Source organism: Neodiprion fabricii, chromosome 4, assembly GCF_021155785.1.
Source record: "Neodiprion fabricii isolate iyNeoFabr1 chromosome 4, iyNeoFabr1.1, whole genome shotgun sequence".
Classification (NCBI taxonomy): domain Eukaryota; kingdom Metazoa; phylum Arthropoda; class Insecta; order Hymenoptera; family Diprionidae; genus Neodiprion; species Neodiprion fabricii.
Window position 1 is genome coordinate 21,670,575 of NC_060242.1, and position 25,269 is coordinate 21,695,843.

At 36.2% G+C, this 25,269-nt stretch overlaps 3 protein-coding genes across 4 annotated transcripts; 2 read left to right on the plus strand and 1 right to left on the minus strand.

Annotated features, from left to right (window-relative positions):
* Nucleotides 1-5,860: 5,860 nt before the first annotated feature.
* Nucleotides 5,861-11,316, plus strand: LOC124180750 (F-box/LRR-repeat protein fbxl-1-like). Of its 2 annotated transcripts, XM_046566497.1 has the most exons (7): nt 5,861-6,217; nt 6,299-6,393; nt 6,887-7,014; nt 7,532-7,821; nt 8,712-9,229; nt 9,596-9,872; nt 9,968-11,316. In XM_046566497.1, exons 1-7 carry the CDS (start codon nt 6,148-6,150, stop codon nt 10,501-10,503), a joined length of 1,914 nt encoding a protein of 637 aa, XP_046422453.1. In that variant the 5' UTR covers nt 5,861-6,147; the 3' UTR covers nt 10,504-11,316. The 2 variants fall into 2 exon arrangements, with proteins under 2 accessions (XP_046422453.1, XP_046422454.1); XM_046566498.1 differs by lacking the exons at nt 5,861-6,217; nt 6,299-6,393 and adding an exon at nt 6,440-6,609.
* Nucleotides 11,317-14,990: 3,674 nt separating this feature from the next.
* On the minus strand, nt 14,991-25,145 carry LOC124180753 (dual specificity mitogen-activated protein kinase kinase dSOR1). The gene is made up of 8 exons (XM_046566511.1): nt 24,489-25,145; nt 22,509-22,734; nt 22,310-22,422; nt 22,122-22,233; nt 17,869-18,045; nt 17,401-17,614; nt 16,854-17,020; nt 14,991-16,718 (listed from the first exon to the last, which is right to left on the minus strand). Exons 1-8 carry the CDS (start codon nt 24,611-24,613, stop codon nt 16,602-16,604), a joined length of 1,251 nt encoding a protein of 416 aa, XP_046422467.1. The 5' UTR covers nt 24,614-25,145; the 3' UTR covers nt 14,991-16,601.
* On the plus strand, nt 18,451-21,536 carry LOC124179719 (sodium/potassium-transporting ATPase subunit alpha-like). Its single transcript, XM_046564406.1, has one exon. The coding sequence runs from the start codon at nt 18,451-18,453 to the stop codon at nt 21,526-21,528; it is 3,078 nt and encodes a 1,025-aa protein (XP_046420362.1). The 3' UTR covers nt 21,529-21,536.
* Nucleotides 25,146-25,269: the final 124 nt, after the last annotated feature.

The window sequence follows — 25,269 nt, forward strand, 5'->3', positions numbered from 1 at the left end:
CCAAATTCGGTAGCTGTCAGTCCGCTAATAAAATTTCTCGACTTCCAGGATAAGCGCTCCGTGGTTCCTCGTTCACGTTTACAATAAATTATTTCAATTCGTTTTTCGCGCAACCCCAAATTCGGTAGCTGTCAGTCCGCTAATAAAATTTCTCGACTTCCAGGATAAGCGCTCCGTGGTTCCTGGTTCACGTTTACAATAAATTATTTCAATTCGTTTTTCGCGCAACTCCAAATTCGGTAGCTGTCAGTCCGCTAACAAAATTTCTCGACTTCCAGGATAAGCGCTCCGTGGTTCCTGGTTCACGTTTACAATAAATTATTTCAGATCGTTTTTCGCGCAACCCCAAATTCGGTAGCTGTCAGCACGCTAATAAAATTTCTATAACTTTATAATCTTCTCATAATCTTTCTGGTAGATTATATCGATAAAAAAATTATATCAAACCTTACACATTATTTTTGATTTGTTCTCATGCTGAAAATATTTTCATCAGTATTCGAGGTATAACTCGAGGTGGTTGAAGGTGGTCGGAGGTGGACGAGGAGGAGGAAGAGGAGGACAAGGATTTGTGCTGGGTGAGTAAAACACTTTTATAATATTTGATGGCAATTGTAATTATATTTCATCTGAAATATTACAAACTTGTCACGTTTACAATAAATTATTTCAATTCATTTTTCGTGCAAGCACATATTCAGTAGCTATGAATAATCTTATACAATTTGTTATATTATTAATTAGTTAATTAATTAATATTCTTATAATATTTGATGGCAATTGTAATTATATTTCATCTGAAATATTACAAACTTGTCACGTTTACAATAAATTATTTCAATTCATTTTTCGTGCAAGCACATATTCAGTAGCTATGAATAATCTTGTACAATTTATTATATTATTAATTAATTGATTAATTACATCAATCCTTACACAATATTTTTGATGTGTTCCTATACTAATAATATTCATTACTATTCCAGGTATTACCCGAGGTGGTCGGAGATGAACGAGGAGGAGGACCAGGTGGACGAGGAGGAAGACGAGGTGGACGAGGAGGTGGCGGGGTGGGTCGTGGGAGAGGACCTCTCCTCTCCTCAGAGGAGGGGAGGGGGAGGGGCAGGGAAGAGGGAGCGGTGGGCGGGGAGGTGGCAGGGAAGGGAAGGGAAGGGAAGGGAAGGGAAGGGAAGGGAAGGGAAGGGATGGGAAGGGGGGGGGAGGGGAAGGGGGGAAGGGGCGGGGAGGGCGGGAGGGCGGGTGGGAGGGAGGGCGGGAGGGAGGGAGGGAGAGGGAAGGGGCGGGCGGGGGGGTGTTTCGCTCTATTAACTTTAACTCGCATCGACATCCGTCTTCCACTCTCTCTCTCTCCCTCCCTCCCTCCCTCCCACCCTCCCGCCCTCCCTCCCGCCCTCCCTCCCGCCCTCCCGCCCTCCCGCCCCCCCCCGCCCTCCCGCCCTCCCCGCCCCTTCCCCCCCTCCCCCCCTTCCCATCCCTTCCCTTCCCTTCCCTTCCCTTCCCCCTCCCCGCCCACCTCTCCCCCTTCCCTGCCCCTCCCCCTCCCCTCCTCTGAGGAGAGGAGAGGTCCTCTCCCACGACCCACCCCGCCTCCTCCTCGTCCATCTCGTCCTCCTCCTCGTCCACCTGGTCCTCCTCCTCGTCCAGCTCGTCCTCCTCCTCGTTCACCTCCGACCACCTCGGGTAATACCTGGAATAGTAATGAACATTTTTAGTATAGGAACACATCAAAAATATTGTGTAAGGATTAATGTAATTAATCAATTGATTAATATTATAATGAATTGTACAAGTTTATCCATAGCTACTGAATATGTGCTTGCACGAAAAATGAATTGAAATAATTTATTGTAAATGTGACAAGTTTGTAATATTTCAGATGAAATATAATTACAATTGCCATCAAATATTATAAGAATATTAATTAATTGATTATCAATATAACAAATTGTATAAGATTATTCATAGCTACTGAATATGTGCTTGCACGAAAAATGAATTGAAATAATTTATTGTAAACGTGACAAGTTTGTAATATTTCAGATGAAATATAATTACAATCGCCACCAAATATTATGAGAATATTAATTAATTAACTAATTAATAATATAACAAATTGTATAAGATTATTCATAGCTACTGAATATGTGCTTGCACGGAAAATGAATTGAAATAATTTATTGTAAACGTGACAAGTTTGTAATATATCAGATGAAATGTAATTACAATTGCCATCAAATATTATAAAAGTGTTTTACTCACCCAGCACAAATCCTTGTCCTCCTCTTCCTCCTCCTCGTCCACCTCCGACCACCTTCAACCACCTCGAGTTATACCTCGAATACTGATGAAAATATTTTCAGCATGAGAACAAATCAAAAATAATGTGTAAGGTTTGATATAATTTTTTTATCGATATAATCTACCAGAAAGATTATGAGAAGATTATAAAGTTATAGAAATTTTATTAGCGTGCTGACAGCTACCGAATTTGGGGTTGCGCGAAAAACGAATTGAAATAATTTATTGTAAACGTGAACGAGGAACCACGGAGCGCTTATCCTGGAAGTCGAGAAATTTTATTAGCGGACTGACAGCTACCGAATTTGGGGTTGCGCGAAAAACGAATTGAAATAATTTATTGTAAACGTGAACCAGGAACCACGGAGCGCTTATCCTGGAAGTCGAGAAATTTTATTAGCGGACTGACAGCTACCGAATTTGGAGTTGCGCGAAAAACGAATTGAAATAATTTATTGTAAACGTGAACGAGGAACCACGGAGCGCTTATCCTGGAAGTCGAGAAATTTTATTAGCGGACTGACAGCTACCGAATTTGGGGTTGCGCGAAAAACGAATTGAAATAATTTATTGTAAACGTGAACGAGGAACCACGGAGCGCTTATCCTGGAAGTCGAGAAATTTTATTAGCGGACTGACAGCTACCGAATTTGGGGTTGCGCGAAAAACGAATTGAAATAATTTATTGTAAACATGAACGAGGAACCACGGAGCGCTTATCCTGGAAGTCGAGAAATTTTATTAGCGGACTGACAGCTACCGAATTTGGAGTTGCGCGAAAAACGAATTGAAATAATTTATTGTAAACGTGAACCAGGAACCACGGAGCGCTTATCCTGGAAGTCGAGAAATTTTATTAGCGGACTGACAGCTACCGAATTTGGGGTTGCGCGAAAAACGAATTGAAATAATTTATTGTAAACGTGAACGAGGAACCACGGAGCGCTTATCCTGGAAGTCGAGAAATTTTATTAGCGGACTGACAGCTACCGAATTTGGGGTTGCGCGAAAAACGAATTGAAATAATTTATTGTAAACATGAACGAGGAACCACGGAGCGCTTATCCTGGAAGTCGAGAAATTTTATTAGCGGACTGACAGCTACCGAATTTGGAGTTGCGCGAAAAACGAATTGAAATAATTTATTATAAACGTGAACCAGGAACCACGGAGCGCTTATCCTGGAAGTCGAGAAATTTTATTAGCGGACTGACAGCTACCGAATTTGGGGTTGCGCGAAAAACGAATTAAAATAATTTATTGTAAACGTGAACGAGGAACCACGGAGCGCTTATCCTGGAAGTCGAGTTTTACCGCGTAGCGGACCCGGAGCGCGGGATCCGGGAGGTTGAGAACCCGGTACTCGACATACGTAGCAGACCCGAAGCGCGGGATCCGGGAGGTTGAGAACCCGATACTCGAAATTTGCGGAGCGCGACTCTCATACGTCCGCTCTACTGCGCGGTTGTTTCCCGACTGAGAAATTCGGCTAGCTGATTTTGAATTGGTGACGTCACTTTCTGAACGTCCGACATCCAAACTATGGTTTCGAACTTTGATACTATGTATGATGATGTATGATGTACGATGTATGATGTACAATGTATGATGTATGATGTATGATGATATGATATGATGTATAATGCTTTTAGTTTTCACGTTTCATACAAGAAATACACACTTCATCTCTCCTGCCGATTCCAGACTCAAGCGGCCAGGCCCTTCGATGGTCAGCCGTTGTTTGAGGATATATTCTTCAGTGAACGGCTCGGCCAATAACGCTGTCGTTCTGCGACAGTTGGACGATGAAAAATTTTGCTCGTACCTTTCAAATGTGTGTTGAAATACACTCGAAGTGTTAAGAAGCTTCGTTCTTTCTCTCCCTATCAACTGTTTAGGTCTTTAAATCACTACGCAGCGTTAAATACTGTCTCATATACGAAGCATCCGTTTCATCTCGTTCAAAATTAACGCATTCGTGATGTATTACAGTTACTCTGAATTTTTTTCCATCCGAATACTTTTCGAAAAACAATTCTGCTCCTCCACCCAACGCAGATACTTCACTTGCGACCAGCTAAAACAACGTTTCGATTCTATGCCTATGAAAATTCGAGATCGAGAGAGCAAATGAAAAGTTGTTGGAATAATTATGAATACTAATGTGACGGAATACGTCGAGCGCGCGTCGAATAGAATCCCATTTCGAAATGAATAATTCTTCTCTTTTCATAACATAGCTAATCTGGTAATATAGGTAAATAGGATGGTTGGAGGTTTTCGAAAATGGTAGGACATTTCAAAAGTTAAAGTCGACGATGATCCGGTGCATCAAGTTTGTCGTTACAGATTTTCTTTTCCCATGAGGCATAGAGTATTCAACAACGATAATGCAGTCCTTAAAATTCATCATTCATCTCTGACTGGAAAGCTAATTCGCAAGGCGTGGTATTCTATTCTATTTGCATTATTAGAAAAATACCCGTACTCCACATACACTGTTTCTAATCTTTTGCTACATTTGGTTTAATCCCCATGCTTCCACAGCACGATTAGTCGGAAATGTTTTCGATTATCCATAATAAAATAAAAGAAGTAACAAAGCTTAAATTTATTGTTAAAGCTCTAATGAATAAATCAAACTGCGGTCGAATCAATTCATTTATTATTTGCACATGACCTCTGTATATTTGATAAATTATTCCTAAATACATTGAAACATATGTATTTATAATGAAATATCATGCAATGGGCTGTGTAAACTATAATCTATAATTTCTATCGAATAGCTGCTTTTATGTCAACAGGGCTTTGAGACTCAGTTCAGTTCCTCCTCCTCCTCGTCCACCTCCGACCACCTCCAACAATCGCCAACCACCTCGAACAACCACCGATAACCACCTCGGGTTGTACCTGGAATAGCAATAAATATTTTCAGTATCAGAACACATCAAAAATATTACGTGAGGATTAATATTTGAAAAGTGCTGGAATAAATTTTTTCTGCCACTATTCGGACGCAATTTTGCGAGACAAATCGATTAAGCGCAGTCCCGATACGCTGCGAGCAGCGGATAAAAAGTTACAGCCAAAAAATGAGAACCCGTGTTTTCGACATTTTTCAGCAGGCGCATTTTCCTTCGTAACTTCTTTCCCGATGATCCCACGCTCTTTTCGCTGAGTTCTCTGAGTTCCTGGGGATCCAATTAGTCAGGAAAGGGTCATACAAGTCGAATCTGAGACCACAAATTTTTGGCTCCAAAAATGAAGAAAGAAGTAAGGCTAACTCCTTTCCATTTTTGGCGAAAATTTTCGAGATTTTCAAATTTCGCCGTTGTTCGCTGTCGCATGGTCACGCTGCTTGGTCTCGCGGTATTTTACTGCTCGTGAAAATCCAGCCGATGTGCTTGCCAATATAATGGTTCTTCCGAAAGTCACCGATTAGAGTGAGAACGCAGGCCCGAGCTGCTGCTCTCTGTCTCTTATTACGGTTTCATCTTGGTGCACAGCGCGCAGCCTATCTCTTCAAATCTATGGTACTTATATACCATAGTACAATTCGTTTGTGAACATTGACTCAAGTAACTGCTGTCACCATGACCTCAGTGTACAATTAGTGTACAATTCGCTTGTGAACACTGACTGAAGTAACCGCAGTTACCGTAGCCTAACACCGGTTCAACTATACAAAGATTCAAGATGGGAATTGTGTGTTGCCAAAATCTTCTGGTGATATCCACTGTTGAGAAGATATCTGATAAATATTGATAAAGTGACACAAAATCAGCTGGGTTATTAGCATAACATTCTAAATAATTAACTGTGATCATGGATAGAGACGAAATATTGCGTCACGTTTGCGAAGTAATGACAAGGGTTTACGTATATTCGTATAAAGGTGTGTTTCGTAACCTTCTAAAAATTTATGTTTGACGTTGCTCTGATATGACGTTAGCTTTCAATCTTACATCAATTCTAGACGAACTTAATGATTCCGAAGACGAGTGTTACCTTTCGGCGACGGAGGACGGGGTGCCAATCCGAAAACTCTTCATCGGCAATTTGGCACAAAGAGTTAGTACACGTTTTAGCATTTTTAATTCCATTGCATGTATGCACATGCTATGTAACGTTGCATACATGCATATATTTATATCAAAGGTCGCTTGTAGGGTAAGTACCATATTGTTCCAAATATAAGCTGAGGATTTTTGTTGTGGTTAGTGATTGATAGCATCGGTTAAAGGTACCGTCTAATACGCGGAGTCGTCCTACAGTCTGAACAATACGGTAAACTGTACATTGAATTCAAGAATTTTGAAATAATATACAAAGGGAAAGAGCAAATTGATTTCATTGCCTTCAGATTTTTAATTTTCAATTAATCTTAGTAACATAATCTTCAATAATATATTTGATCCGATGAAAAGAACGCATAGTATTTTTCTAAGTGTGGAGGTTGCATCTAAATGCACGATTAAGCGACTTCACAAACGTCAAGCAGTACATAGGAATTAGTCAGCTAATATAATGTTATACTGACAATATTTTATACATTACTTTACAGACTACTGTAAAAGATCTGCAGAATGTCTTTTCAAAATATGGCAAAGTTGACAGCTGCTACCTCAAACGAAACAGTGGAAAAAGTAATTACGCTTTCGTTACATTCAGCACCGTTGATGATGCCATGAAGTAAGTTTCTCAAGTCTTTTTTTATTCTAAATTTTAAGAAATTATTATGTATCATTTTAGTAAGTTAATTCTAATATGTATTGTAAGGGACCATCATTTTCAAAGCTGAGATTACCGCCATTGTGGTGGTGAGTGGTCATATCAGAAACTGCTGCAAATGAGTCAATGATCTACAAAAGTTCTATTGATTTTTATGAAGAATCTACTTGAATGAACCGTTATTTAACATTTCTGACAGATCTTTGCAGATTAAACTAGTTTGATCGTAAAAATTTATGTCTGCTAGAACTACTATCTATGATAGTAGGAAGTGGAATTTTATCATCAGCAATTTTTGATGATAATCTGAATTTGAAAAAAAAAACGGATGGTTTTGTTAACCCCAAAAATTCTACTTTTTAGAAAATAATTATCATGTAACGATATTTACAATTTTCCTTACCCATGCAAAGTTAATCCACACTGATTTCTTCAGCACAGCATAATGTTTATGAAAGTTTTTTGTTGCACCTTTCAGAGCCAGACGAGATGGCAGTCGGAAAGAAATTCATTTACACAATCGAGATCTAAGAGTCATGCCAGCTGACTCATGGCATCAGCCAGATAGTGTCGAAAACCAACGAAAAGTTGCAGCTAGAAAAGATAAAACACAGCAACACACAGAAACCAATGACTGTCTCTTCCAACCATACATACCAATTAAAGATTCATTAGAAGATGATGCTCCAATACATAAATTAAACGATGACTGCCTAATCCATGTGTTTCTTCACCTGCCAATTACTGATAGAGTAAGAATTGAGAGAGGTATTTCTTCACATTTCTCACCACTTTTTGACTTAATGTACTGTATTATACCAAATATAAGTCGAAGTTCTTCGTCGTTGACAGTACCCGCTGAAATCATCCTCATCTTACACGCAGACCTGTATTATTTGTGTGTTACTAAGAAACAACACCCTCAAATACTGTCTCAGAATTGAAGGATGTTTTATATGCAGGGTTGGCTTATACTTGGAACATTACAGTATATACCTATTTAGTATCGTAACAATGACAGCACACATTCCTATCATATCGTGTGTCCCAAATTCACTGTAACATGTTTAGAGCATTTAAAACTTGCAAAAATTTACTGTAAAAGTTATCTATAAAATCTATTGCAACTTGTAATTCAAATATACGGGATCATCATACGCTCTTCTTGAATAACAGGCTAGATTGAAAACAAGTATGCCGTAAATTAGCATCAATTTTGCAGAACCTTGTCATAGCGTCCATCATTTATATAAGTTTAAGGAAAAAACAAAGACAAAATACATTTTTCCCTGTCGGACATCATAATTCTTAGACTTTCCTTGAATTATGAAAATCCTTGACTATTTCTGCTTTTCCCAGTCAGCCGCCTCCCTGGCTTTTCTGTATTTCACAGACGCATCTTTTTATTTCTGGTGACATATTGTACATTCTTCAAGGAAATGATGATCAAAGAATATTCAGGTATCTCACTAGTTGAAATTATGCTTCGAGATACAATATTTAGAGGTTGATCAGGCGTTTCAGTAACTTTTGGAATGAAAATCTATATTCCAATCTCATTATATCACATAGTGGTTCTGGAGTGAACATTTCTATTCGGTATCACATCGGTATCACATCTGAGTTGCATTCCTTATTCCTTGATTTTTTCATTGTAGTTTGCAAGCGGTGGCATGCTGTGAGCCTAGAATCTTGGCGGGCAGTGAAAAGATTAGATTTATCACTATCTGCTTGGGGGTATATTCCGGGTAAAAGGGATCCAAGCATCGATACTCCAACTTTACGCAAAGTGCTATTACGATGTGGTCATTTCTTGAATCACATTGATTTGTCCCAAATATCGCACAGACTACGTCAAAGTACACTGACTATCATTGGCAAGTTCTGCCCTAATCTACAAACTATAGATACTACGTCACTGAATGTTTCATCAGCAGGCATCGACTCGTTGACTAAAAATTGTGGAGATATAAGAAAACTGGTTCTAGGATCGTGCACAAGTTCGTGCGACAATGATTTGATCAAATTGTTTTCTAAAAATAAAAAATTAAAGTCTCTCAAAATAGTCCAAAATTCTTTACTCACCGGCAAATGCTTGGTGCACCTACCGGCTGATGGAATTGAAGAAATTTCTTTGGCTCAGTGCAATGCTGTCTCATCATGTAGTTTTTCCAACGTAAGTTCTTTAATTTTTACTTAGTAGTTAAAAGGGCGGTTGAAAGTTCGTTAATAGTATCAATGATTTCTCAAGTACAAATTTTAACAAGATGATTAAATATAATCTATAAAGCCACATACACCCAATATTCATCCTTTTACATAACATTTTTGTCAAAACAGTATTACTATGTGAGGAAATATTACTTTGTCCTGAATGTCATTTGATCGGATTCACATTTGGTAAAGATTTTTAAAATATTAAGACATAAAAGCAAAAATTGTTGAGTTTTATTCACCCCTGGATGGAATATAACTTGTTCTCAAATACATATAATAAACCATACCTTTAATGATGGAATTATTTTTGTCCTCTTGTTATCAGGCCATTGCCAAGTTCTCCAACCTGAGTTCGTTGTCGCTCAACAGATGTGTAAGTCTTTGCGATTATGCAATTTGGGCAATTGCTTCTCGTGTGGACAGCTTAAAGGACCTCGAACTGTGGGGGTACTTTCCGTTACTGACTACAAATGCAATGTCACACGTGGCTAACCTGGTTAATCTGGAAAGGTTGAATGTTGGATGGAATCCTGTAGTAACAAATAACTTCCTCCTAGCTGTTGCTGCTCAGTGCGTGTTACTCAAACGCATTGACTTAACTGGTAAGATGAGTGAACGATTTGTTGAAAATTCTCTTTTAGGTTTGTTTCATCATCAATTAAGAACCTTCCAACTGAATATTGTTATGTTGACACAGGCTGTAACACTGTAACGGATGAGGGTATTGCTGCAATCGCATCGCTACCCAAGTTAAATGAATTGTTGATAAGCTATATGGGGCACGTGTCTGATGATGCCCTACCTCACATGCATCAGTTGAAACATCTTGAATGTCGAGGGTGTCCTCGTCTTACTGATTCTGGCACATCGGCTCTGATTCAAGTCTGCCCACAACTTGAACTGCTTGACTTATCGGGATGTGATTGCATTACAAACTCAACTTTAGAAGTAGCTGTTAAAGCTACTAAGGTGCGAACAAACAACTCAATACTCAAAATTATAGTCGGAGGCACTGGCACCAATCTTGATGAGTTGATTGAGATATCTCCATTGTTACAAATCGTAAATGTTGATCTGTCTCATACTCATATGAGGCCCGACTTTGATCATGGTCGCTACTTTCCTTCGGAGGATGATGATAGCGACAAAGACGATTTTTTTTTTGATTTAGCAGACGATAGAAATGCTTGGGATGATCAGAACGATGAATTTTTTGATGACTGCGATATCTGAGGAGAAGAGAAAATTAGTTAAAACTGTTGAGTATAGCAAGTTTCTAAACATGTTCTACTTACGTAAAGTGCAGAGGCAAAATGTAGACAGCTGAATAGTTCGAACATTCTGCACTACGCAAAATTATTCAATTAATTTCGCTAGTGTTATAATTAACCGTTTTTTGTAGCAAAATTTACTACTATAACGGTGAAATAGACGAGCGCGAATACGATTTGTGTCTTCAAGTGTGCTTAAGTTACGTGCATTATTCCCATTTACATAGTTATATTATTTCAAACACAATTATAGCAAATTGTACTAAAAGAAGTGTACTACCTGGCCGTCTATACAATCAATATTCCAATCTTGACAACTTTAAATTTCTTCATGTACAGGAATACCTATTCAATGGAATTTTTACAACAATGTTGATACAAATTTTGAAAACTATTTCTTCAGTCTCATTACCTGTTTGTCACATGTCAGTGATTACATAAATGAAAATTGTCCAAAATTTTATATACCTCATTTTCGTTCTCATACACTTTAAAGTGACATTCTAATATATTACACTCCGATAAACAAGTTGATTTCATAATAGTCTTCAACAACATTCTAGAAATTCTATATGTAAAGCCAATTTGATTCATAACTTAAGTTTGTATTATACTCGACCCTGACAGTTGTTTATTTGAGTTCACAAACTTGGTGGTAATAACAGAAGATTCATAATTAATATTGTCATTTTTCTTACATGTATATTTCTGAGTGCGACTTATTTTTATTACTACGAGAAAAAAAATTTATGAATAAAAGAGAGTCACTATACTAGATGTGGGTTATTTTATTTCTAAAATTAAAATCTATTATATAAATATTTTCATTTCGTTTTGTGCATTAGTAATGCATTAAAATCGGTGTTTCGGAATATCGTGTAAATAACGAGTAACAATTGTGTATAACACTTATTAATTTTTATTATTTAATGCATACAGAATATCACGAACGTAAAATTAATATAATTTATTTTCTTCCGACTGACATCAATAAAAATATACACCTATCTCAACTTCTCATAAATATCTTCACCTCCTCTCTTTTCTTTTCTTAAATCCTTAGATAATGACTGATTTTTGGGCCGAATTGACAGTTGGTTTATGTATCAAAAGTTGTAACTCTATCAAACTTGGGCGACAAAAAAAACGTTTGACATCAACCCAGTCAAATTGGAAGAATCTTAAATATGGTGTGTTAATATTCGTACATGAGACAGTCCAATAATAATAGTCAGTGAAAAGTGTGATTCTGAAAATCCAAAGGATAGCTAAATAGGAAACACTATGATAGAAAATGGTTAAGGTTGTTACCAATTTACAGTGCCAATAAATGTTTACTATTCAATAACTTAAGGTGACTTAATCACGAGTACAAATTTCATTTTTTCGCAATAAACACATCTAATTAATAATAATGTGTTTATTATGTAGAAAGCATTAGAAATGGGACCATTGGAGCTTGAAATTTCCCCATTTATTTAACACGTAAATTTCAATTTTTTTCAGTTATCTATAGCAACGCGGCATTTTACGATATTCAATTGGCAATAGGTGAAAATTACAGAGGAATCTGCTCTTTAAAAGCACCTATAGCCAATCTATGTTTTATGAACCGCTTCGCCAGTAAAAAATCTTAGCCAATAAAGCTCTACGGCTTTGGCTTAGATGACCTTTTTTGTAGATAACTGAATTTCATACAAAGAAATTCAATGCAATTTTGCTGTGAAGTTAGTGGTTTAAGAGAAAAATGAAAAAAAGCATGAAATTAGAGAAAAAATCGGCTTTAAAATTTTTTACTGGTGAGGCGGTTCATAAAACGGTGCTTTTAAAGAGCAAAGATTCCTTTGTAATTTCCACCTATTGCCAATTGAATATCGGAAAATGCCGCGTTGCTATAAATAATTGAAAAAAAATATTAAAATTTACGTGTTAAATAAATGGGGAAATTTCAAATTCATTTAACGAGTACTTAGAATTAAAATTAAGAGCTCATCTTTGGTGAGAATTCTTTTTTGGATGTTTAGAGTGATATTCCGTGAATGGATCGTAAAAAAAAAAATAGTCTCAAACGATAGCACCCTAGTATACATATAAACTCGGGTATTCGGGTCAAGAGATTTGGAGTGAACACCTTGGATGCAATGCAGCTATCAAATAAATGATTTGAACTGGTGTTCACAATGTACAAAATAATGGGTATATGCCAATAATAGGGGACATAGTGTCATATATTTGTTACAAGTCACTAAAGTCAAGTTTTATTTTCCAGAAAATTCACAAGTTATCAATATAGTAATTCGTAGCATTGTCCTTAATGAACTTGTGCCTTTGTTACGAATATTTACTTAGGTTGATTCGATGGCAGGAGAATATGATACATGATATTTATTGTGTTTGTGTGGTAAGTTTTGTATATTCCAATAATCAACATACTATCGTTGGAAATTTAATCAACTTCTACATAGTTGTGGATATTGCATTGAAGAAATCCAAAGGTGAATCTACACGAAAGGTTCGGTTTGATGCCAAGAACTTAACTACCGTAACACTAAGTACAATAAAAAAAAAAAAAATAATTTTCGTCATTCATAATTAAGTGAAACAAAAAGTATTCGTTATGGCCAAAAAACGACTGTTATTATTTGGATATATATTAGCGTTTCGTAATTTACATGAACCAAAACAAAAAAAAAAATTTAGCATAATGTCGGTCCGTCGTACTGTTCGTCAGACACTTGATTATCTTCAGGGTATAGTAGGTTAAGATAAGAACTTGTCAAGTTTGGTCCGATCTGACTTTTGGTTAATCTAAGAATGAGTCACTTGTGGTGACACCATGTGCTGAATTAGATCCAAAATGGATGGTTGCCATCTCGGTCAGTATGCTAATACACTTTGAAAAATTTTTATCTCTATTCTCAACCGTTTTGGAGACCATTGAGAAACTATTATTGAATTCACGATAAGTAATGACTTATTTGATGATATTAAATTGCGTTTTCGAATATTATTTCTGAAAACGATTTCTCACAGATGAGTTTCATTGTCCTGTACATGGAACGTAACATGGTGCAAATCTCACGCTAGATAGTTTTTATTGATATAACAAGTTTCATTCAATTTAATATTAAACGTCCTATCAATATTGTATATTTCTTTAATTTTCGATAGAAAAATTTTAGTAACTAAGTGATGTAAAAGCCATGGGCAAGCGTGTTTACTATTTACTTAATTCTACTTTCTATCAAAAAAGTTTTACAACAACTTGATAACAAAACTTCAATAATTTTTGCATTAATTCCCAGAATCATGTGAATGTCCGAAATGACAAGTGAGCACACTAATCACACTAATTTTAGGCAAAATAGAGGCAAGTGTAACTGTTATACCAATCCCACCCCATCACTGGTTTGAATCACGTGCTTGAGCACGAGACCGCATCAATTTCAATGTGTTATCAGTATTCTCGAAACGTGCTCTTTCTTCTTATTTTCCTGAATCCCAGCATCGCGTCACTACTTCTTTCATTTCATAATATCGTCGGGATAGTGGAATACAGAGACACGTCGTTTTCATATTAGAACAAGAGACACACAGATTTTGAAGTTCAAGAAAGTGACACGTCAGTTTTGAGTTTCAAAAATGTGACACCTCGGCGGGTTTGAAGTAAAAAACAGGACAACTCGCTTTTAAACATGTAAAAGGGGACAGGTCGTTTCGATTTTCACCTTCAAAACCAAGGTGGCTCATTCCACTATCCCGACGATATGCCACGATATATTCAGTGGTAAGAAAGGCACACCACAACCTCTGAGATATAAACAGTTTTCTGATAGTTGAGTGAGTGATAAAAATTTGATTTACACGTAACAATATATTGTTGACTGTATTTTGTTAACACAAAATATTATATTTGTTATAAGTACCACTGGTATTATAGTTTTTAATATGTATACGAAGGAATAAACAATTAATTTACAAGAATTATCTAAACATGTCGCGTATACATTGCACATGATTTATAGTCTTAAGCTAAGCAAAGCGAGACAACTGGGAATACTTTTTTTACAAATATAAAACACATTGCGACTGTAAGAATGATTTAAATCCAGTTTAATTATACGAATCGTTTCAAAAACAGTTGCATGCAATTTTCAAAATTGGATCTATCTATGAATTGGCGTCATAATGTCCCAACTGCAGGGGTAGGCTTTTCGGGGTTGCTTTTAGTTGCGATTATTAAACATACTTTGTCGTATAATAATTAATAGTAATTTGACAAAGATGTAACTTTTGTAATTCTGCAATCATGAATATATGTCGAGTTGCTTATTTCAGACTTTCAATTTATTAAAAAAGATACTTATACCTTCATAATCATCGAACTTTCGTAAAAATTCTTCGAGTTTTATTAGATCTTGCTTAGTGTATAATTTCTAAAGTCCGAACTTGAGTTCACATTTAATAAATGTTATCGATTTTTATACAATACATAGCTTAATAATTAGGCTATACTATATCACTTCGTGGCAATATTAATTATGCACAATATCATACTCCGGAATGTGCATGTATCGTTAACAAGTATCAGGACCGACGAATTCGACGAATTCATTTGACTGACATATTAGGCAATCAAACTTATCTTCATTATCTGGCATAAAAAAGTATTGGTTGAAAACTCCGGTAAGTTTTAAGCCATACCAGAAGTGGCTGAACCTAGCTATATCAAATGATTGTTCTCTAGAAGGAATTATTTTGAAACTAAATTTCAACCAATGTCAAAAGAAAATACCATTTTATTTTCTTCAAATCTAGTAATTACTGGCCTATTGACATATACGATGAAGTTCTAAACCAAAAAGTCACCAGAGCTCCATCATGTTTCAAAAATTCGCTTATTCATATATTAATTAACGATTGCAAATATGGAATAGTAATAATATGTTGGGGCACAAATAAGAAAGCAATGTATTTCTAAGTCAATATAAGCATACATAGGTATACATTTTCATAAGCATACCTGTGATACTTTGAATTTTTCTATATTCAGTAAAAGACTTTTCAATTACATTTACAATGGTAAAACTAATTGCTAAAAGCAGTATTGTCTTAAATGACTGGCTGTGCTCTGTGACTTTTCAGTACAGATATATACACACTCATAGTTCATATAGCTCATCTTTGTCAATGAATTACTTGCTTAGTTCGATTTTGCATTTTGTGATATATCACTTTCGATACAGAGAATATACATTTCATTTGCGTGTACAACGTCACTAAAACTATGCTACAATTTTTTTATCTTACATACTTTTTGACAAAACTAAGTGAACTCAATGAAACATAAATAATGTTAATTGCAGTACAGTGGCGTATGATTTCTGGATTGTAACAACTTATTTTTTGAAATAGGTTAAACTATGCTGGATACGAATACACGTACGTCCGTTTATCCAAATTTCATATCGAAGTTTAATTCATCAAAATTTCCTCGACAATTTTGAAATATAGACAGTAAATAAACATTTAATCAATGCTACTTATTTTTACAACACTTTTTAAAATTTCTAGCTTACTTAAGCACTTATTATTTATTCCCATTTAATAAAAATTTCACTTCAAGTTCAACTAACATTTTAAATGCATCCCACTTTGCTATTAACATCAACTATGTGACTTATATACTTCTAGGATTCTGTTGTTAAAATGATGGGGAGTTCCATAACTCATATGACATCATGACCAATCATGATGTGAATACATTAAAAACCAAGACGAGTGTGTATTTCATGTAAATTTGATGCTACGTCAATTTTAATGTTTTTTAGCATGTGATAATGAAGATAATGAAATTCTATATATAGTTTGAGTGAATGGCTGATGTCCATACGTTACTGTCTATTCTCAAAATTGTTTACGTGGGAATGAGCATATACAGAGAAACGTCAAACGAGAAAATGCCACTGCTTATAATTGATTAAAATGAAAGAAACTCAGAATTACTTAAGAGTACTGAACACGAATGTATGTGGTCAAGTATGTAAGAGTGACATTTATTCAGGACTGTACGTTCGCTAGGCGCGTTGGAGTGGTCGGTTGAAGATCCATAGTGCGACATACCCATCCCGCGATATCCACATTCTCTAATTCCGCTTTTCGTATCCATTCGTGGTTCTACAAGTTATTTTTCAAAGTAATATTTGCTCTATGTTTATAGTAAATAACGTATGATTGTCACGGTGACAACTTTTATATAGATTCTCGTCAATATGAAAATACGAAGTCTTTCAATAAATAATTAGGACATACCATTAACGTTTTCAAATCTGCCCTTTCAGCAGGATTTTTCTTCAAACAACGGTCAACGAAATCCGTAAATGAGTTGGTGAAAATGCCGGGGGGAAGCTTTGGAGGTGGTTCATTTACAATATAGTCCAATAACTCAAAAATCGCCATTGGTCTCGGGCTACTAGCATCTTTCATACAACAGGAAATCATTCATTAATGCCGTCCACTTTTAATATTAGTTTTCTTAACTTCTATACTTTTTGGGATAATATGAAAGAAACCGTTCAAGCTGAACACATGCAAACACAAGTACCAAAGATAAAATATTTCGTATGACCTATATTGCAATTCGTTTATATAAGTTAATAGTTTCAGAAGTTAGTATTTTTCAATTTTGAATAAATTCGAAACGTTTCGAGACGAGCTTTCCAAATGTTTTTGGATTTAATTGGGTATACAGCTTAGTAGCTGATGGGAAGGGTAAGATATGTACTCCCTGCAGTGTGTCCAGTGTATATCACGTAAAGAGGATCTCGTAAAATTCTATATGAATACAGTGAATACTTACTATGAGCAGGCGACTGTGACGTTGGCGTGGAAACGTTATTAGCAGGGGCATTTTCGGCAGGTGATTGATTTTGCTGTGGGCCAAATATTGAAGCTAAAGTTCTTGCATCTGGAGATGGAATCGGATACATTCCAATAGCCATTTCAACTAATGACAAGCCGAGAGACCATATGTCACTTTGGACCGAGTAGTGTGTACCCTGAAGTCTTTCTGGCTGAAAGTTTGGGATATTTTTTATGTTATGGAGTATAATTGTACTGCTTTGAAACCATACTTAAATTTATTTAACTTTAGGTGAAAAAATTTCTGTTCCAGTGAATTATCAAATGTCTAATGTTTCTGTAATACAGGATGTCAATATGTTATAAAGCTTATGATGTTGAAGTACAAATTAGGGTTATTAGTGAAATTTGAATCTTACTAACAATCTTTTTGTAATGAGTGAAACTTCTCTACGCATATACTTACAGACATGTAACTTCTGGTGCCGACAAAGGAATTAGCCATTGAGTCAATGAGCTGACCCGAAACACCGAAATCACAAATTTTTATTTCTCCAGCACTGTTAACTAAAATGTTGCTCGGTTTTACATCACGATGCATAATAGCATGCTTGTCTCTCAAGTAGCTCAATCCCTTGAGAACCTGTAAAAGACAAAGTTAGGTCACCATAGCTATATTAAGTTCACCAAGAGTTAATATCAATTCAAATTATGAACAATTATATTTCCTGTTAAATCGTGCCTAAAATTTTATAGAGGCATTTTTTGATAATCACTATTCCTGTGATGAAGTAATAAAATAGAAAGTGCAGCAACAACAGTCTGAAAAATAATACAATGACACATGAATGCCAATTCTGTCATATGTGTCCGGACATGCATTAAATTTGAAACAAATAAGTACATTTTTCTTGTAAAATAATAAATATTAGCATGATCTGAGATTGCTATGGAACAATGAGTCTTCATATCACTCAGAAAAAACATAACCAATATTGTTATACAAGAAAATTCACTTTGTAGTAATACTAATTTAGATATTGTAAAAATGGCTCGGCGAGCTAATAATTTCTCAATTACCAATTTAGCAAGTGGGAGTACAAAGTCTGCCTTGCACATACAAAGGAAGAGATTAACGGAACATGAAATTGAAAATTTACACCACGAACTGGAGACTGTTGATCACACAATAGACTTACAAAGGCTTTGCGAGAAATACAATACAAACATAGAGTTTGGTTTAAATAACGAAAGAGCTAAAAATGTGTTAGAAAGAGATGGTCCCAATGCTATCTCCCCACCAAAAATAACGCCCGAATATATTAAATTCTTAAAATGCATGTGCGGCGGTTTTGCTACTTTATTATGGACATGTGCAGCCCTGTGTTTCGTATTATACGCGCTTGATACAGATGATGATGGCATACAGTGGTTCGGAGTGATCATTGTTGCTATTTGCATTATATCAGGTTTATTCGCTTACTATCAAGAGAGTAAGAATTCGAAGATTATGGATTCTTTTTCAAAGATGGTTCCAACCTGTGCCCTGGTTATCAGAGAAGGAGTGATGCTTGAAGTACCTACAGAAGAAGTTGTTGTAGGTGATTTGGTGAAAATAAAACTTGGAGATAAAGTTCCAGCTGATATTAGAATTATAGATTGCGTAGGACTTAGAGTGGAAAACTCTAGCATAACAGGAGAAAGCGAACCTCAGTCACGATCTGACAAGCCAACTGACCGCAACCCTCTGGAATCACAAAACGTAGCATTCTTCTCATCTTATGCCGTCGCCGGTGAAGCAAGAGGTATCGTTATTGCTACTGGGGACCGTACAATGATTGGACGGTTGGCTGGCCTTACAACAAACCTCAAGAAGGTAGAAACACCTATAGCCAAGGAAATCAGACATTTTGTACACATAATTACTGTTGTAGCTATTATTTCTGGTTTCTTATTTTTTATATTAGCATTACTTTTGGGTTACAATCTTGTAAAGTCGTTTACCTATTTGTTAGGCATCGTCATTGCTAATGTACCAGAAGTGTTACTTGTAACAGTAACGACAAGTCTGACACTAACAGCTAAAAAAATGGCAACAAAAAATTGTTTGGTCAAAAATTTGGAAGCAGTAGAAACTCTGGGATCAACATCAACCATTTGCTCGGATAAAACAGGAACTTTGACACAAAATAAAATGACTGTATCCCATTTGTGGTTTGCAAATGAGACCCATCAGATTGTTGCGAATCCAAATTTAGGGGCGGAAAGAGATCTTCTGCTCGAAAAACCAGCATTCAACATGCTCGTTAAGGCTGCTACTCTTTGCCTGCGCGCAGAGTTTAAAATGAGGTTGACTCCAGATGCTATTGTACTGCCGATTGACGACTGGGAAGTTATAGGTGATGCCTCAGAGACAGGCATTCTCAAATTTTGCGAGCACATTCATCACACTACAAAGTTTCGTACCCAATTCCCTAAAGTAGCTGAAGTCCCGTTTGACTCGTCAACAAAATTCCAAATGTCTATACATAGAGAGGAGAAAGGTGGATACATAATGATACTGAAGGGAGCTCCAGAGATAATAATAGAATTATGCAGTACGATATTGGAAATTGGTGGAAGTTCTGGGGCAATGAGTGGTACAGTCAAATCAACTGTACGAAAAGCCTGCACTGATCTAGGATATTTAGGAGAACGAGTTTTAGCCTACTGTGATTTACATCTACCAGAGAGCCAGTATGGGCTTGACTTTGTATTCAACACAAACGATTCAAAGCAACAAAATTATCCGCACGATGGTTACAGATTTCTCGGATTGATCAGCTTGATCGATCCGCCTAGACCAACAGTTCCAGATGCTGTAAGAAAATGCCGAAGCGCTGGAATTAAGGTAATAATGGTTACAGGTGATCATCCAGTCACGGCTATGGCTATTGCTAAAAAAGTTGGCATAATAGGAGAAGGTCATGAAACGAAGTATGAAGCTGCTATGATTCGCAATATATCCATCTCGCAGTTTGAGGGCGCAGAAAGTGTTGCCATCGTGGTTACCGGTAATGAACTCAGAAACATGGAGACGCATCAATTGGACTTGCTCATAAGGGACTATGAGGAAATTGTATTTGCCCGTACATCTCCTCAACAAAAATTACTTATCGTAGAAAGCTGTCAACGTTTGGGAGAGATTGTTGCTGTCACTGGAGATGGAGTAAACGATTCGCCGGCTCTAAGAAAGGCTGATATTGGGATTGCTATGGGTATCACTGGATCGGATGTGGCAAAGAACGCTGCTGACATGATACTAATGGATGATAACTTTGCCTCTATTGTGATTGGAATCGAAGAAGGCCGATTAATATTTGACAATTTGAAAAAATCAATTGCTTATACATTAACATCAAGTGTTCCTGAAATGCTGCCCCTGTTGAGTACAATAGTATTCGACATACCACTTCCATTTGTCATTGAAATGGTACTGTGTGTTGACATAGGAACGGACTTATTACCAGCGATTGCACTAGCTTACGAAAAAGCCGAATCTGATATAATGCGTCGCGCACCGAGGAATCCCCAGCGTGACAAACTGGTAAACAAGCGTTTGATTTCTATGACTTATGGTCAAATTGGTATGATACAATCACTGGCGGGATTTTACACTTATTTTACTATCCTTAGTTTTTACGGATTTTTCCCCCGTGACTTAATTGGATTGCGATCGCAATGGGAATCTCAGACTATCAATAATTTGACAGATTCATTTGGCCAACAATGGAATTACCAAGACAGAATGTCTCTACTACACACAGCACGTACTGGCTATTTTATTTCTATAGTAATAACTCAGATGGTAGACTTAGTAATATGTAAAACACGTCGAAATTCAATTTTTCAACAAGGTATGGGTAACTGGTTTTTGAACTTTTCATTTTTCTTCGAGATGGCTCTAACGGCAATACTGTTATATGTACCTGGGACGGAGATTATATTTCAGACAGTTAGTTTAGATCCAATTTGGTTCCTGCCATGTTTACCTTTTGCGATTTTGCTTTGGATATATGACGAATTACGAAGACTGTGTATTCGTACGTGGCCAGGAGGTTTTGTTGAAACTGAAACGTACTATTAACATTGCGCGTGCTTTCTTTCTATAGAGCAATTGATAACAAAGCTTTCCTACAGTATGATGTATTATCTGTAGTGTAATTTGAGATGAACTATTCAAGCTGTGTAATGTTTCTTTAGACTAAGAATTAATAGGATCCCTGCTTTGGGAGTAGTATTTTTAATCTATGAATTACTCAAAAATGTGAATATCAGAGTGCTGAGCATCAATAAATTTGTTTTTAAAGAAAACCCTTGTTTTATAGAATTCTTTCCACAGCTGAAAATATTAATAATGTACGTGACTAAATATCTACGTAAATAATAAAATGGTTAATAATAAGATTTCAAAATAAGCAAAACTACATAATGTTGATGCGTGTAGTTATCATTCAAAGGCGTTGAACTTCTTTCGAATAAGAAAATGACAGATATAAGTTTATAGAATATACGTGTTTAAAGGTGTCAGCTTGCAAATAATATTGCGATCATTTAGATAGTAGGGCTTTAATTGGAAAGTGTGCCCTTCAAGTCGCAATTCATTTTTCATAAAACGATGTAAGAGTCCGCAATAATATACCTTTAGGAAGCAAATAAGTTTAGATAAATATTGCTTACCGCAGCTGTGATGGTACCCAATATCGATTCAGGTATTCTGCCAGCTTTTTTTAAAATCAGATCCAGCGATCCGCCATCCATGTATTCCATGCATATGCTAATTTCGCCATCGCTAAAACAGCAATAACCATTGAAAAAAGTTGAAGTTTTACACAACAAGCAAATTGACGGGATTAGCAAAATTATACCTGTAAAATGCTCCGTAGAAGCCTACGATGTGTGCGAAATTACACTCGTGGAGAACTTTGAGTTCCCTTATTATTTGTTTTTTGATGGCTGGTTTTACCTCCAGGTGGATCAGCTGAAATTACAACGAAAGAAATACAAGTTGATATATAAATATTCTGAATTATAGTTTACATTCAGCAGTGATAAATTCCAACATACCTTTCGAGCCATGATGAGACCGTACTTTTTGTGCCTGACTTTCATAACAACGCCACCATTTCCTGCACCCAGTTCTCCTAATTTTTCAAAATCCTCATCACATAATTCACCAACTTTCTCTTTTTGACCAAGAAAACTTTCCAATCTTTTGCGTTGTTCTTCATCCATTTCTAGTTCTTCTAATCGCTCTTGGAGAGCGTCGATACTCATTTTTCCCATCACACCACTGCATCATTTTATTAAATTAATAAATGTAAACACACCCACAGATTTCGTGGCAACTGTATTGAGGCTGCTAGTTACGCAGAAACAATTTGAAACAATTTAAACATCTATGTTGTTATTTCACAGGAATAAATCCACCGAAATTTCAATACATGAACGACTCCACAAAATTAATAGTGACAATAAAACGGAAGGTGGAAATATATCGATATTACGCAATTCTTGGAATGTGTATGTTGTGATGTCAGTCAATAATAAATTTCATAGAGTACATTCCTTGACGAATTTAAAGTATATTTACAGTGATGGAAACAACAATTGATCAAATTTGCTGTAAATAATAAACGATACTTGCTTATTCGGGGTAAACAATATGTTTCGAAGTTCAATATTTATTAATATGTACCAGTATTTTGGAGAAAATGTTGAATATTGTATCTGAAACTTCGGTTGATCAAGCTTATCTTGTAAACTCTATTAAATTCTTGAGGAGTAAATGAAACTTGGTGAGCTATCGGGAAGCACGACTTGATGAACTTAGGGCTAAATATCGCATCCATTTATCATTCAAATTCAGTATTAGTGACAACTATAGTTTTGACAGCTAAAGTAATGAACTGTACAATTATAAGTGGGTTACATAAGTGACAAACATAAGTGACTCGAATTTTCGGGTTCAAGTTTGCAAGTAAAGGCAACATAACAAATACGAGTATAGAAGGTTCACCGGATTGCAGTGAAAAACTATACTTAAGGTTTGCTATGTGTATATGATTTTCCTTCATTTGCGATTTCCTGAATTGTCAATTGGTGAATTGATTGAATTACTTATGTTGGTATTTTGTTATTTTGAGGTTCGAACTTCCATCACATTTCAAATTGCAGTTTTATAAGTTGTGATTGACAAAATAGATTAGATATCAATCAAGACACTTTTAATTAGACACGATATGCAGACTAGTATCTCATACATTTGTATAACAGGTTTTAAAATTGAACCAGATTGTCTAAATTATCTAGTAATCAATGAAAACTGTAAGCATATCTATTAGTTGCATATGTAAAGCATATTCAAAAAAATTTACTACAAGGTGCAGGTTCAAAAATCAATTTAGGTTAACAATTTCCATAGAAAGAATATAGACTAGTTAAATAAAAATATCCAGAATTGGAATCTCAAGCTTTTCGAATTTGTTCACATAACTCATGCAGACTATTAAGGAAACAGAAAAATGTATTTTGCTTAGAAACAGTACTATTTCTTCTACTGATAACTATTCACACTGGAATGTAAAGTGGAAAACCATTTATTGCAAAAACTGAATTTTTCTCATGGAATAAACTTCTACTATCATCAGTATCAAAATCGCTCTTCATATTTGCATGGTAACCATGACTGTAAGACAATGTCAAGTTTCTTACTTTTCTTAATCCTCCGGGGATAACATTCACTGGCAGCGCAGTTATCATCTCACATGTGTGTTGCAGTTGTAGATAATAACAAAATACAGTAATTCGCAAAACTTCTAATGACAGTATAACGGAGGCCGAATTTATTCCATCATTTACTATGTGACTAGCGTACAAATTGCATCCAAATAGAGACGCTGTGGCGCGACTAAGCACGGTGTATAGGATAGTGAATTTAAAAAACATTGAAGTGTAAACAATGATGGTTGAACGATTAATTACAGCCTAATCAACTCTTCCAAAAGGTATTACATACGAGGTATTATTATAAAAGAGTAAACTTACTCTGGAATGGGTACTGCAGGTTCGGTGTAAACAGGCAACGGCGGAACCGGTGGCGAAGGTGAAACTGCTGCTACAGGTTCTATAGAACCTGGAGGTAGAGTCAGGTTCAATTTGTTCTTTGACATTTGTTACGGTGTGTTGAAAGCCTTTGAAAATCAAGAAGTCTTCTTTGAAAGGTAAGAATGAAAGTCGGGAACACTGCAGAGCGTTGAGTATCTCCCGTTAGTTGGTGGCACTTTATTATCTACTCGAAATCTCGATTTACCGGAGTATCAGTTAGTCGCGCATTATCATCAATATTCAATAGCTAAAAGCTCAAAGCAATCAAATAGCTGTGCACACATATGTGTATTCAACTTGATGACGAGGCTAAGCTGTCAAACGTCGAACTGTCAAATATGTTTCAACTCCCTTTCCGTGCGGTATAACCGGATTGGGACAACAAAAGTTCCGGAATTACGTGAATAAGGTTTCGGAGGTGAGCCGGAGAACTGTAAAAAAACTTTCGACGGGGTTATGATCGAGAAAACGTATGAAGGGAGTGAAAGAAGGTTATATCGGTTATACGGATCCTCTTGCAAGTTGCAGGGCACTGTTACACGGAAATCGGCTTGGGGTGAACATACGTACTTCCCGCGTCCCAAGTTCTCGACTTACTGGGAACCGTTTACGATATATGTACGCTGACAATTGCCGGGAGCCGAGGTTAGCACAAATGCCCCTAGGCTGAGCCGAGTATAGTAGTTGTGTAGAAATTGGTGGAAATTTGCTGTGAGATGGT